General features: G+C 59.2%; 1 protein-coding gene across 6 annotated transcripts in view; it reads right to left on the minus strand.

Annotated features, from left to right (window-relative positions):
- Positions 1–15,278, minus strand: part of ITGB2 (integrin subunit beta 2) — a 45,651-nt gene that overhangs the window by 19,734 nt on the left and 10,639 nt on the right. Inside the window, exons 1-4 of one of the 6 annotated variants that reach the window (XM_064380227.1) lie at positions 13,967–14,094; positions 5,309–5,369; positions 4,885–4,973; positions 244–424 (exon numbers count right to left, since the gene is read on the minus strand). In XM_064380227.1, coding sequence (XP_064236297.1) covers positions 244–424; positions 4,885–4,973; positions 5,309–5,366 — 328 coding nt within the window. In that variant the 5' untranslated portion in view covers positions 5,367–5,369; positions 13,967–14,094. Of the gene's footprint in view, positions 1–243; positions 425–4,884; positions 4,974–5,308; positions 5,370–5,587; positions 5,609–6,170; positions 6,432–7,832; positions 7,924–8,160; positions 8,183–13,966; positions 14,095–15,278 lie in introns of those variants that run through there. The other 5 variants (XM_064380229.1, XM_064380226.1, XM_064380230.1 and 2 more) reach the window with 5 other exon arrangements.

A 15,278-nucleotide genomic window follows, 5' to 3' on the forward strand; every position in this document is an offset into this window, starting at 1 on the left:
CAGGAGAGTGCAGACGCTGGGCGCCCACGGTGAGGGCTGGGGCAGCTCCGCCTGGGGACGCAGGGGAAGGGCGCTGAGGAGCCCAGCTTCCCAGCAGCTCTGGGGCCTCACTGGCCCACCCAGCCGTCTGACCCATACACACACCCCTTCTGGGCAGCCCTGACACCCCAGAGGAAGGTCAGGCTCTCAGAGCCGATGACCAGCACAGAGGGTGCCCGGCACCCCCACAGAGGCTGGACCTACCTGGTCGCAGGTAAAGCGTCACTTTCTGTGGGGACAGCTGCTTCCGGCCCCCATCACGGTCTTCCAGGGTTTCGGCGAGGCTCCTGGGGTCCATAATGTCATCGGCCGCACAGCCCCTCATGAGCAGCTGCGCTCGGGTGTCACAGCGAATGGAGTCAGGATCCCCTGGCCCGGTGAAGTTCTGGGGAGGGTGAGTCAGGGGTCAGGAGGAGGCCACACTGCGGGGCCTGCAGGAGGCTGGCTGGCCCTCAGGGACTGAGGACCCACCCTGTCCCCTCCTCCTCTGCTCTTGGAATTTGGGACAGAAGTCCCTGTGGACAGACAGTGAGCTCCTCCGGCCTCCCAGACGGCCCCTCCCCGAAGGCTGGCAGCCATGGCAGAACCCTGTGGTGGGGGTATCCCCTCCTCCTCTGCCTCTAGGGGCAGAAGGGACTCAGGACCCACTCTTCAGCCCAAGGCTGACCCAAGAGGAGAGGCCTCGGAGGCCTCTAGAAGCTGGCGCGGGGGCGGCAAGCCCTGCATCTGCAGACCTTTGTCCAGGGGAGTTGCTCCGTCCCAAAGGAGCGTGGCAGTGCGGGGCCGGGAGGCCCGAGTGCCTGTGCACTTGACTTCGCAGAGGGAAGCTCAGGAAGGACAAGCCCGGCCCCCAAAGCTGGTGAGTCCCACGGGCAGCGGGGGCGGGCGGCAGAGGAGGGCGACAGTCCCCAGGCTGCCTCTTTGTATGGCTCTGACTTTTGGAACCAGAAAAGTTTTAAAGTCTTTCAGAAATAAAAGTACATCAGCAGGAATGGAAGGAAAACAAAGGCTAAGTGTAATCCACACAGAAACAAACGAGGGTATTTATTGCAGATGAGTGGGAAACCTGACCAAGGTGGTCTACACCCGGGGCCTGGCCACACTCCTCAGTCCTGAGGACAGACAGGAGCCACCGGCTTCTTCTCCGTGGACTGCTCGCCACGGTGGCGTGGGCTGGAGGCCCCGAAGCCGCAAAATTGAGAATCGAGGAAGCTGCTAACAGTGCTGGGGTGTGGACTCTCAGGGAAAGGAACCAGAGCCCTCAGAAGAACGTCTGATTCCAGGCCTGGGCAAGGGACGTGAAGATGGGCCTGTGGTGTCATGTTGCAACAGAAAGCAAAAAAGTGCTCAGAAAATTGCAGAGGGGCGCGTGGATGGGACACGGAGCCAAGCCCAGTGGATTTGAGCATCTCGGGGAAGAAAGGACAGTCACAGACCATGCGCTACTGGACAAATGAAGCTGTGGGTCACGCTGATGAGAGAGCGGGGCTGCAGAGAAGGGAGACCCTTCCTAGGTTGGCAGCCATGAGAGGCAGGCAGGGACCAGCACGGCACAGATTTGCAGCCATCGCAGCGACAGCGGCTTCGAGCAGGGACCTCCGTGGATGCTGAGCCTGTAGTGTGCCTTGATGGGAGGCAGACCGTCACCAGCCCACAGCGGCTGCGGGGCGACTGTGCAGCAGGGCGGGGAGGCCGGGCAGGTGCCGTCTCAGCAGAGCCGTCCACACTGACCTCACCAGGACAGGGACGGAGCGACAGCGGTGCCTCCCATGGGTACCTAGGGCACCGTCACTGAGGGGCGCTCCTGCCAACGCACACCTGACTCCAGGCAAAGAAAACTCCAGACAAGACCCCTGAAGATCGAGGGTCATTCTACAAAGCTGCCCTCCCGAATTCCTCAGAAACGCCCAAGGACGGGAAACACGAAGAAAGCTGAGGACTGGTCCAGATTCAGGAGCCTGAGGAGCTGGCTGAGCGCAGGGTGAGCCCGGGCTATGAGATTCGGAGCGTTAGAGAGCTGAGCGCAGGGTGAGCCCGGGCTAGGAGATTCGGAGCGTTAGAGAGCTGAGCGCAGGGTGAGCCCGGGCTAGGAGATCCGGAGCGTTAGAGAGCTGAGTGCAGGGTGAGCCCGGGCTGGGAGATCCAGAGTGTTAGACAGCTGAGCGCAGCGTGAGCCCGGGCTAGGAGATCCGGAGCGTTAGACAGCTGAGTGCAGGGTGAGCCCGGGCTGGGAGATTCGGAGCGTTAGACAGCTGAGTGCAGGGTGAGCCCAGGCTAGGAGATCCGGAGCGTTAGACAGCTGAGTGCAGGGTGAGCCCGGGCTGGGAGATCTGGAGCGTTAGAGAGCTGAGTGCAGGGTGAGCCCGGGCTGGGAGATTCGGAGCGTTAGAGAGCTGAGTGCAGGGTGAGCCCGGGCTGGGAGATTCGGAGCATTAGAGAGCTGAGCGCAGGGTGAGCCCGGGCTGGGAGATCCAGAGCATTAGAGAGCTGAGCGCAGGGTGAGCCCGGGCTATGAGATTCGGAGCGTTAGAGAGCTGAGTGCAGGGTGAGCCCGGGCTGGGAGATCCGGAGCATTAGACAGCTGAGTGCAGGGTGAGCCCGGGCTAGGAGATTCGGAGCATTAGACAGCTGAGTGCAGGGTGAGCCCGGGCTGGGAGATTCGGAGCATTAGACAGCTGAGTGCAGGGTGAGCCCGGGCTAGGAGATTCGGAGCGTTAGACAGCTGAGTGCAGGGTGAGCCCGGGCTAGGAGATTCGGAGCGTTAGACAGCTGAGTGCAGGGTGAGCCCGGGCTAGGAGATTCGGAGCGTTAGACAGCTGAGCGCAGGGTGAGCCCGGGCTAGGAGATTCGGAGCGTTAGACAGCTGAGTGCAGGGTGAGCCCGGGCTAGGAGATTCGGAGCATTAGACAGCTGAGCGCAGGGTGAGCCCGGGCTAGGAGATCCGGAGCGTTAGACAGCTGAGTGCAGGGTGAGCCCGGGCTGGGAGATTCGGAGCGTTAGACAGCTGAGCGCAGCGTGAGCCCGGGCTATGAGATTCGGAGCGTTAGAGAGCTGAGCGCAGGGTGAGCCCGGGCTGGGAGATTCGGAGCATTAGAGAGCTGAGCGCAGGGTGAGCCCGGGCTAGGAGATTCGGAGCGTTAGAGAGCTGAGTGCAGCGTGAGCCCGGGCTAGGAGATCCGGAGCGTTAGACAGCTGAGCGCAGGGTGAGCCCGGGCTATGAGATTCAGAGCGTTAGAGAGCTGAGTGCAGGGTGAGCCCGGGCTGGGAGATTCGGAGCGTTAGACAGCTGAGCACAGGGTGAGCCCGGGCTAGGAGATTCGGAGCGTTAGACAGCTGAGCGCAGGGTGAGCCCGGGCTATGAGATTCGGAGCGTTAGAGAGCTGAGTGCAGGGTGAGCCCGGGCTGGGAGATTCGGAGCGTTAGACAGCTGAGCACAGGGTGAGCCCGGGCTGGGAGATTCAGAGCATTAGAGAGCTGAGCGCAGGGTGAGCCCGGGCTATGAGATTCGGAGCGTTAGAGAGCTGAGTGCAGGGTGAGCCCGGGCTGGGAGATTCAGAGCGTTAGACAGCTGAGTGCAGGGTGAGCCCGGGCTAGGAGATCCGGAGCATTAGACAGCTGAGTGCAGGGTGAGCCCGGGCTAGGAGATTCGGAGCATTAGACAGCTGAGTGCAGGGTGAGCCCGGGCTAGGAGATTCGGAGCATTAGACAGCTGAGTGCAGGGTGAGCCCGGGCTAGGAGATTCGGAGCATTAGACAGCTGAGTGCAGGGTGAGCCCGGGCTAGGAGATTCGGAGCGTTAGAGAGCTGAGTGCAGGGTGAGCCCGGGCTGGGAGATTCGGAGCATTAGACAGCTGAGTGCAGGGTGAGCCCGGGCTAGGAGATTCGGAGCATTAGACAGCTGAGTGCAGGGTGAGCCCGGGCTAGGAGATTCGGAGCATTAGACAGCTGAGTGCAGGGTGAGCCCGGGCTAGGAGATTCGGAGCGTTAGAGAGCTGAGTGCAGGGTGAGCCCGGGCTGGGAGATTCGGAGCATTAGACAGCTGAGTGCAGGGTGAGCCCGGGCTATGAGATTCGGAGCGTTAGAGAGCTGAGTGCAGGGTGAGCCCGGGCTGGGAGATTCGGAGCGTTAGACAGCTGAGTGCAGGGTGAGCCCGGGCTAGGAGATCCGGAGCATTAGACAGCTGAGTGCAGGGTGAGCCCGGGCTAGGAGATTCGGAGCATTAGACAGCTGAGCGCAGGGTGAGCCCGGGCTGGGAGATTCGGAGCGTTAGAAAGCTGAGCGCAGGGTGAGCCCGGGCTGGGAGATTCGGAGCGTTAGACAGCTGAGTGCAGGGTGAGCCTGGGTTATGGGATCCACCAGGAAAAACTGCTCACGAGGACATCACTGAACAACCAAGAAAACATGCGGCCAGCGTGTAGGTTTGATCATAACGAGATAGCAATGCTGAATGTCCTGATTTTGACACATGTATTTATCAAGCATAGATATACATGTATCAAAATACATTTACATGGTTTTGTTGGTGAAAACCTTGCTCTTAAGAAAGACCTCCTTCCCTTGAATTACGAAGGGACAAATGGCTGCATGTCTCCCACCTGCTATGAAATGGCTGAGAAAAAGCAAACTGTATTTCCATATAGACCACACATCAGAACCTCAGGGGCCCCTTGAGGGGAGCATGAAGCCAGGGTCTGGGGACCCTCCCTGGAAGGAGCGTGAGGTCAAGGTCTGGGGACCCCCATGAGGAAATGGACGTTTTGGTCCTCTGGCTGCCACAGGCTTCAGGGGCAGGACAGGGACCCCACCTAGGGGCTGGGCAGGTGGGGAGGGTCCAGGAGGCGCTTACCAGCTTCTGGCACCAGGCACAGCCAGGCCCTGACTCGATGCAGTCCCGGCAGGTGCTGACCTTGAACTTGGTGCACTCCTGAGAGAGGACTGAGGGACAAGACTGGCTGGTGAGTGGGTGCCCTGGGCCACCCGAGGCCACAGCCAAGGGGGAGTAGAGGAGGAGGGTCAGAGGAGGGCCAGAAAGGGGGAGGCAGCCTCCAGGAGGAGACCCCACATCAGCCACCACCCCAGGTGCAGAGAGGGGCCCCCGGGGAGCAGCAGAGCCACAGCCTCCTGACAGACGGGGAGACGAGGTCTGAGTCCCAGCCCTGCTCCCAGTGGCATGGTCCTGCCCCATCCTCCCGGGAACTTCTGTCCACGGGACATGAGGGCAGGCCCCGTCCTCCCTGACCAGAATGTCATACGTGAAACACAGAACTCACCACACCCCAGGAAGAGCAGCCCTACCAGGGCGAGCAGTCGGGGGCGCAGGCCCAGCATGTCCTGTGGAAGGAAGGGGTCTTGGTGATGGCCTCAGGCCCAGCCCCTGGGGCTGACCACCCATGAAGCCCCCCTCAGCTGGCCTGGGACAAGGAGCTGGGCCCTGTCCCCGCTGCAGGGGGTGGGTTAGTCAGTCAGGCCGGTACAACTGCCCTGGGCCCAGCTGCCAGCAGCTGGGGTGGGAGGGAAGGAGGCCAGGTCCCGCAGTGTGGGCCGCACACCTGCTCAGCAGCCAGACACCCAGGACAGCAGCAGCGCGCCCCTGCAGAGACACACAACACAGGCATGCGTGCGCATACGCACGCACCCCCCCACATGCATGTGTACATACACACATACAGACGTACGACCACATATACACACCCCACGTGCATGCACACACCACACGTGTACACACAGAGACGTACCCACCCCTTACTCACACCATACTCCCCACGAGACATTACATACCACACACAAATACACACAGGCTCGTACACACAGGCACACACACCACACGCGCATACCATGCACACATGCAAATACACACCAACACCCACAAACCCGGTGTGGGCACTCTGCCCCTGTGCGCCCCAAGTCCTCCGTGAGCAGAGACTGTGCTTGGAGCAGAGCTGGGCTTGGCCTCGTATCTCCGTGGCAGAAACAGGGCCAGAAAGAGAAAGCTATCTTGATGCCCAAAGGTGCCAGGCTGTGTGCAAGGCCTGCCCAGGAGCCCTGCAGGCCCTGCCAGGTGGGAAAAAAAGTCGCCTGACTTGCCCAAGCCACCAGCTGCTGGGATCCTGGCCTTTGTTTCCAGATACACACCCTGTCCTTAGCTCAGCCGTCCATGGCCCGGGCGGCTCTGTGGTTACTCTCAGGCCCCCCGGCCCAGAGGCAGAATGAGAGGCAGGCCTCAGCTGGTGCTGAAGGTTGGCAGCACCTCCTAGCAGGCAGCTCTAGGGGTGCCAGCAGGGCCGTTCCACCCCGGCTTGTAGCTGGCTGGGACCCTTTTATCTGACACCAAGCGGGTGGAGAGTTGCTGAGAAGGGGTCCCCAGGAGTCTTCCTGCCGTGGTGGCAGGAAGATATTTCTGTTACCCTTGGGCTCTTATCAGAAGCAAAGATCATCACCCTTCCCCCAGCAAACGCCAGTTCCTCTTACAGCGCCTAACTGTAGCAGGCTGTTGGGCGTTTCTGCCCCACCTACTGCCCTGGGGTGCTGTTGGCAGGGTCACCCAAGGTTCAGTGGGCAGACCCAAGCCAGCAGAGCCCCAACCCAGGGCCTGCCCGCTTTGAAGACAGCACTGGTGCTGCATGTGGCCCGCGGGCCCTGGGTGCCCTCAGCCGCAGGCCCTGGCTTGCCCTCCATCCCCCAAAACCCCTGCATCTGTGCCGGGGGCTCTGAGGTGGACGGAACACCCGCTAAAGGTCCCATCTGAGGATCCCACAGCTTAGAGGCCCGACCAGCCCAAGGTCCTGTCTTTTTGGAGGTGATCTCATTCCCTGTTTCCCAGCAAGATTATAATCAGAACCTCAAAATGTCAAAAGGGAACCCTTGATCCTTCCCGTTCTGGGGTCAAAAGCAGAACCTGCACCCTGCTGTCACTTCCTGGAGGAGGTGGCTTTGGTTCACACTCAGCCCACCCTGTGTCCAAAAGCCCCGTATCTCCCATCCCTGGGGGTTGTGGCTCGGGCCAAGGCCGCCTGTAGCCAGTTCCAGCTCTCCATCTGGGCCCCTCGAAGTCCTGTGGCTGGACGGACCTCGGTGCCACAAGTGCCCCCAGCCCTTCAGCTGACCGAAGTCTCTGTGCATGTCACAGGGCCTGCATGCTCGAGCCACCCCACGGTGCAGGTCCGGCCAGCCTCAGGACACCCCCAGGCTGCAGCTGCGCCAAGTGGGGAGGGGATGCAGGCCTTTCCCCCAGCCCCAGCTGCCCTAGCCAGGCTGGTGAGGACCTGCACCCCAGCTCCACGCTCTCCCTGGGGGCTGCAGACTGACCCATCCCCTGACACAGTCATGACCAGCAGCACACAAACACTCCTCCATACCCTAGAATGGAGAAACTGAGACCCCCCACAGTCCAAATTCCCAAGCAGGATATGGACTTGGCACCCAGTTACCCCGGGCACCCCACTTGCCCCCAGGGAGAGGGGAGTGCACCTTGATTCCAGCAGGAGCAGCCCACAGACCGCAGTGCCCTGACCTTGACCACAGGAAGTGGGCAGGCAGGAAGCCCCCTCTCCCCAGCGTTGCTGCTCCACAAACAGCCCCGGGGCCTTGGAGCTGGGGCACCAGAGAAGCCAGGCCCTGCCCCATCCCTCGATGCCAGCAGCTGAGCCCAGAAAAACAGCAGGGGAGGAAGGTCGGCTCCAGGAGGTGAGGCAGTGCCCTGAGCCTGGCAGCCCAGCCTCCCTTCTGTAGGAGAACAGGGCAGGGTGGCCCCCTCCGCCCAGCAGCCAGGATGGCCAGCAGAGGTCCAGGCCTCACCTGAGACCTGAGCGACCAAGACCCCGTCGGGCCTCTCTGCCTCGGTTTCCTCAGTGTGCCTGGAGGTGGTTGAAGGGCCTGTGCCAGCTCCCTGGGGGACGGGAGTGGGTAAGACACAGATGTAGAGCAGCATTTGGGCAAACAGGCAGGTGCCTGGCCACTGTCACCACCGGTGCCCTGAGGCTAAGCCCGCAGAGCTGCAGGGCAAGGCGAGAGGAAAGCACAGCCCCCCTCCCCTCCCCTCTCCTCCCTCCCCCCCCACCCCTGAGCTGGCCCTGGAGGTCCAGCCTGGAGCTTGATCACCCCGAGGCCCTCCCTGCTGCCCTACCAGCAGAAGTGGGTGCCCTCCTTGTCCTCCAGCTCCTGGACTTTCCCAGTCTAAGGGTGGGCGGGTCCCTTCGGGCGGGTCCCCTTACCAAGACCTAAGGTGCAAAACCCATAGCTGAGGCTACTGAGGAATCTACGGTCTCACGGGCCTCGCAGAACCTTGCAACAGTCACCCTTGACCTCAACCCTGCCCACGAGGGAAGCGCTGGTGCAACCTCGGCCCAGCTGCAGGAAGTGGGACTTGTCACCAAGTCCCCCGCACAGGGAGGGGGGTGGAGGGGGGAGGACCGGGGGACTGGGTCATCCTTCCCCAGAGAACCCCTCGGGGGCCGGGCGCCCTTTCCTCCCGGGCACCAAATGAACACAGCTAACAAGAACCCTACTTCACGGCGGGCAAAGCTCTCAACATTCAGGTTCTGAGACATGAAAGAGCCATCAGAAGCAAACTGCAGCAGATCCGGGCCAAGCCACACACGCCCGTTCGCAGAAGTCGAATCCGATGCTGAAAGACAGGAGAACAGGAGCAAACGTGTAAAACGAAAAGGCAGCGTGGTGGCCGACGCCTGTAATCCCAGCGCTTTGGGAGGCCAAGGCAGGAGGATCACCTGAGGCCAGGAGTTTGAGAGACCCCTATCTCTACAAAAAATAAAAAAAGAAAACAAATTAACCAGACATGTCTAGTCCCAGCTACTCAGGAGGCTGAGGCAGGAGGATCACTTGAGCCCAGGATGGGGAGGCTGCAGTGAACCTTGATGGCGCTACTGCACTCCAGCATGGGTGACAGCATGAGACCCTGTCTCAAAAAAAAAAAAAAAAAAAAGGAAATAAAGGAAACTTTAAGCCAGACAGCAGAGAGAGGGCAGAGCCTTTCTGGGAGAGGAATTGAGTGGGTTCAGGCTTCCTTTTTGCAACCCAGTGAAACCCTAAGACGAGACTGCTCGAGAAACCAGAGGCCCCACAGGCCTGCTAGAACTCTGCATCAGAGCTCGCTCCTGCCTGCGCCGGGGCCAGGGAATAAAACCCGCCTTGCGCTGTCTCAGAGAAGACACACTCAAATCACAGTGGCTCAGAGGTGAGTGGGAAGTGGTGGACGATGACAGCAGGGACAAGGTTGGAAGGAAGAGGAGGTGGGAGTCCGACCCCCACCTCGAGGGATGATTATAAAATGGGCATCCACCTTTTAAGCCAAAAGCCGGAGCATCGGGAGGGACTTCCTTCTGCTTCCTACGAACGTGATAAAGAACTGGACAGAAGCATCATTCAGGTGGGGGCTGGGGCGCTGCTCTCGGATCACAGAGGTTCCAGGAAGATCCCAGGGACAAAAACAGGTCAAATCAAACAGAAACAAGTAGGAGCAGAGAGGATGCGGGAGAACCCTGCTGGCATGGGCTCGTCACCATTCTCGCTCACCCAGTCACCCATCCATGGGTCAGGGGCTTGCCAGCCTCTCCTCTGGACATGGCACGGGGGCTCCGAGCTGCGCTCCACAGCTCCTGGACTCTGACCTCTGCTGAGACTCTCAGAACCTCTTCCCCCCAGCACCTACCCCGAGTTTCCATCACACACAAAAACCTCCACCACTCCCAACACCAACACATGGCTCCTGCTAGGCTGTTTACAAATCAGCTGGGCAGGAGCTGTTCCCCTGGGGCGAATTCCTGGGTCCCTGGATGGCTGGAGAGAATGGCAGCATGGGGTGGGCGGGGCCTCTGCTCAGGGCCTGGGCTTCACACACACAGGCCCGGAGTCCAGGAGGGTGATGACCTCATCAATGCCCATGTTAGTGCCAGTTTGTGCTGAGAAGACCGGGAGGGATCTTGCCTGGCATTGGGCCCGGCTTGCCGGGTGGGTGTCCCCACGTCACCGTAATTGCCCTGTGCCCACTGCAGAGTACCCTGAGCTGGGGCTTCCCAGTGGCCTGGCCTGTCCCGCTGGGTGAACACCTGTGTTACTGACCCTGGCCGTTGGTATTCTCCTCTGGGAACAGGAGCCAGCCTCCGGTGACGTGGCCTCAGGTGGGACCACCGTTCTCTAACAGGACAGGAGTGCAGCCAGGGGGGCTCACACAGGACCCGTTCCATGGAACCACCATGGGCGCCACGCTGCCCTATCCACAGAGGCAAATGACCCCCGGTCCTGGTACGTGGGCCAGAGTGGACAGAGCTGGGCCTGGCGGGAGCCTTGGGGAGGTGAGTTCAATTACACGGTTGACTGTAGAGACCACCGGAGTGTGCATAATTGGGCAGACCACCCCCCTCCCACAGATGGAGAAACTAAGCCCCAGGGACCAGACAGCCTGCTCCCCCCATGCCTCTTCCAGGCAGGGTGCAGACAGGCCCCCTCCCATCTCCTGGACGGCAGTGGCACCTGTGCAGAACTTCCACAGGCCCTCAGCTGGCTGAGAGTCCCCTCTCCCAGGACTCTAAGGCATTCACAGTGGCTCATCTGTTCATTTGCTGCTGGGAGTGGAAACTCACATGCTGAGCGAGAGTGACGCCGTGGAGCTGACACCAAACCCCATTGAACCCTACAGCCCGCCGGTCACCTGCTTCACCAAGGGCCACAGTCCCCCGGGGTCAGGCAGCCACAGAGGTCCTGGCTCTGTGGGGAATCTGTCCTGTGGCCCTGCTCAGGATGGAACATGCTGTGGGCACTGGCCCTGGGGTCAAGGAATGGGCTCAGCCATCGCCCTGCAGGGACGCAGCCAGGGACCTCTTCCTGGCAGAAGGGCTCCCCATTCATCTCCAGAATACCAAAGGGCAAGCTGGATGCCCGGCCGACAAGGACCCCGGGGATTCTGCAGTGAGCTGGGCGGGATGGGGGTCCCTTCCTAAAATGTGAAGTCTGGAGGCCGCTCATGGTGAAGCGCTGGGCCCCGGGAATTCTGTAGTGAGCTGGGGGCGCAGTTGCGAAGCCGATCATGGTGAAGCACCAGGGTTACAGTGGATGGCCCAGACCTTCTAGCAGCTCTTGTTTCTGTGACGCCTCCAGAATCCAGCCTCAGCCCCCAAACCCGTGGGTGTCGTGCCACCATCACGGGGAAGGTGGGTGACAGCAAGTGCCCCTTTTGTCCCCACAGCTCACCCCCAGGCTGTGCTCTCAGGCCATCCCCGTCCCTTCCCCATTGCAGCCATGCCGCCCCTCCTTCTCCCCACCCAGGCATGGCAGAGGAGAGGGCCCCGGACAGGGACAGCAGGGCAGGATCCCAGCCCCCAGATCCAGAGGAGGGGGGATTAGGTGTGGTACAAGGGGTGGTGCCAGGGGCAGAGTCTGTGTGGGGTCCTGGCCCCAAGAGTGCAGCGTCCAGGGAGGGGGCCAGGTGGGCCCAGGACCCTGGGGCGTGGCTTCAATTCCCCTCCCACCAGGGCCTTGGTAACGGCCTTCAGGAGCCTGGCACAGGGAGGCCAGGTCCACCAACTGAGCCATCTGGACCAGAATCGCACAACAGCACCCACTCCCCTGCAGCAAGACCTCACCCAGTGGTCCCCACGGAGGAGGGAGGGCAGCTTGAGAGTCCCCAAGAAGGAGGGAGCACGTGCCGCACCACACCACACTACACAACACACATGTGCACCATACATGTATACACACAGACGCCACCCCACATCACACACACACACACGCACACACACACACGCACACCATGCTATACAACACACACGTGCACCATACATGTACCCACAGACAGACGCCACCCCACATCACACACACACCATACATGCACACACACACGCACACCACGCTACACTACACACACATGCACCATACATGTATACACACAGACACCACCCCACATCACACTCACACACACATGCACACATGCACACGCTAAACTACACACATGTGCACCATACATGTACATACAGATGCCACACCACATCACACACGCACACACCCACACCATACATGCACACACACACGTACATACATTCACACCACGCTATACTACACACACATGCACCATACATGTACATACACACAGACGCCACACCACATCACACATGTACACACCCACACCATATATGCACACACACATGCACACCATGCTACACTATACACATGTGCACCATACATGTACATACAGACACCACACCACATCACACATGCACACCATACATGCACACACCCCACATCACACACACACACGCACACCATGCTACACTATACACACATGCACCATACATGTACATACACATAGATGCCACACCACATCACACACATACACACTCACATCATACATGCACACACACATGCACACACACACATGCCACCAGGCTACACTATACACACGTGCACCATACATGTACATACACACAGACGCCACACCACATCACACATGCACACACACACCATACAGGCACACACCCCACATCACACACACACACATGCACACCATGCTACACTATACACACGTGCACCATACATGTACATACACAGACACCACATCACATCATACGCGTACACACCCACACCATACATGCACACACATGCACACACACATGCACACCACACTACACTATACACACGTGCACCATACATGTACATACACACAGATACCACACCACATCACACACGTACACACACCATACAGGCACACACCCCACATCACACACACACATGCACACCATGCTACACTATACACACGTGCACCATACATGTACATACACACAGATACCACACCACATCACACACGTACACACCCACACCATACATGCACACACACATGCACACACACATGCACACCAGGCTACACTATACACACGTGCACCATACATGTACATACACAGACACCACACCACATCACACACGCACACACACACCATACATGCACACACACATGCACACACACATGCACACACACACGCACACCATGCTACACTATACACACGTGCACCATACATGTACATACACAGACACCACACCACATCACACACGTACACACCCACACCATACATGCACACACACACGCACACACACACATGCACACCACGCTACACTATACACAAGTGCACCATACATGTACATACACACAGACACCACACCACATCACACACGTACACACCCACACCATACATGCACACACACATGCACACACACATGCACACCACACTACACTATACACACGTGCACCATACATGTACATACACACAGACACCACACCACATCACACACGTACACACCCACACCATACATGCACACACACACGCACACACACACATGCACACCACGCTACACTATACACAAGTGCACCATACATGTACATACACACAGACGCCACACCACATCACACACACACCCACGCATGCACACTGTGCCACACACACACAGCACAGCACAAAGCATACCACACCTCACACACACACTCCACACACACTGGAGTTGGTCTGGAGATGGAATCACTGCAGCCAGCGGGGGCGGCGTGCAGACAAGAGGCCCTAACTCAGGTGGTGCAGCAGGTTCAGAGGAGGCCCCAGAACCCTCCTCCTGCCCAGCCCGGAGCACCAGGAACCCCAGTCCCCCCGGGAGCTTGTGGCCCCAGCCTCATCCCCGCCCTGCTGGCCTCGCAGCCCCTCGTCCTCCCATGCCGGCCCTGTCCTCAGCCACAGGCGCTCCCAGCCCTCCCCATGGCTCTGCTCGTCTCGGCCGCACTTCCCCTACCCTGGAGCAGATGGTCCCGAGACCCCTTCCTGCCAGACACCCCTGGGCCGGGGCGATGAGCAGGGCCAGCAGGGTCACTCCTGGCCGGGGCAGGCTAATGTTCCCCTCCAAAAACCACCGTGGACACAGCGGGGCCTCTGTGCACTCACCCTCGGTGCTGCTCCTGGCTGGGCGTAGGGCCTTTGCTACCAGTCTACCCTGGGTCACGTCTGGAAGCCTCAGCCGGAGGCTCGAGTCCTAAAGTCCCGACACTTCCTGTTTCTCTCAGCTCCTTCTTAGAGGAAGTGGTGGTTTGTACCACTGTGGCCCTCACCCCTGCCCCCTCTGCTCTACACGTGCTCCGAAGCCAGAGAGCAACACCTCAAGGCAGCTGGGATGTGCCATTCCTTCCATGAGGTCCTGGCAAGAAGGACCTGCCTCCATCAGATTCATATTTCGGAGAGAGGCGCGGCCTCCAGGAGCGCCAGGCAGAGGAGGGGGCCCCCATTAGGAAGAACACAGAGGCTCTGAAAGTGAAAAGTTTAATGATGGAAAAAGCAACAGCCACACATTCTGCTAAACAGCAGAATGAAAAGCCCCGGAGAGCAAATTCTGGAGCTAGACAATGGAGTGGAGGAACCGGCCGAGGAGGTTAAAGAGATGGGAACAGGGAAGAAAACCGGGGTGCGTGGACACAACCACATCCACCTGCATGCAGGGACGCGTGGGGAGGGGACAGGGACAAGGACAGGGAGGAGGAGACGCTCAGGTCCCAGGAGGAAGGTGCAGATCCGGGCAGGGACGCGCACGGCAAGGCCACTGAATGCCCCGGGGACGGATCCATGAGGTCCCGTAATGAGGGACATGAGGATGATACCACAGAACGCGAAAGGGAAATTGTCACAGGCTCAGAGAGAGAAGGGGGGCAGCAGCGGAGGAGGAGGAGGAGGAACTGATCGCATCAGACATCTTCAGAGCGAGGACTCAGACACATCACTACCCTAAACTCTGTTTGATTTATTTATTTTTTTATGTTTTCAATTCTTTTTTGAGACGGAGTTTTGCTCTGTCACCCAGGCTGGAGTGCAGTGGTGTGATCTCAGCTCACTGCAACCTCCGACTCCCAAGTTCAAGCAATTCTCCTGCCTCAGCCTACTGAGTAATTGGGATTACAGGCACATGCACCACCATGCCTGGCTAATTTTTGTATTCTTAGTAGAGAGATGGGGTTTCATCATGTTGGCCAGGCTGGTCTTGAACTCCTGGCCTCAAGTGATCCACCCACCTCTGCTCCCAAAGTGCAGGTATCACAGGTGTGAGCCACGGCACCCAGCCCCTAAACTCTGTTTTAAAGGTTCCCTGCAGGAATAGACATGAAGAAATCCATGAGAAATACAAGAGCAAATGATACAAAGTTGGGCAGAGAAATGAGTAAAAAGGATGACGTCATAACCGGTTGATTTAAAAACTAGTGGTAAGAAT

Source organism: Aotus nancymaae, unplaced genomic scaffold, assembly GCF_030222135.1.
Source record: "Aotus nancymaae isolate 86718 unplaced genomic scaffold, 86718_ANA_hifiasm-v0.15.2.pri h1tg000022l_1, whole genome shotgun sequence".
Classification (NCBI taxonomy): Eukaryota; Metazoa; Chordata; class Mammalia; order Primates; family Aotidae; genus Aotus; species Aotus nancymaae.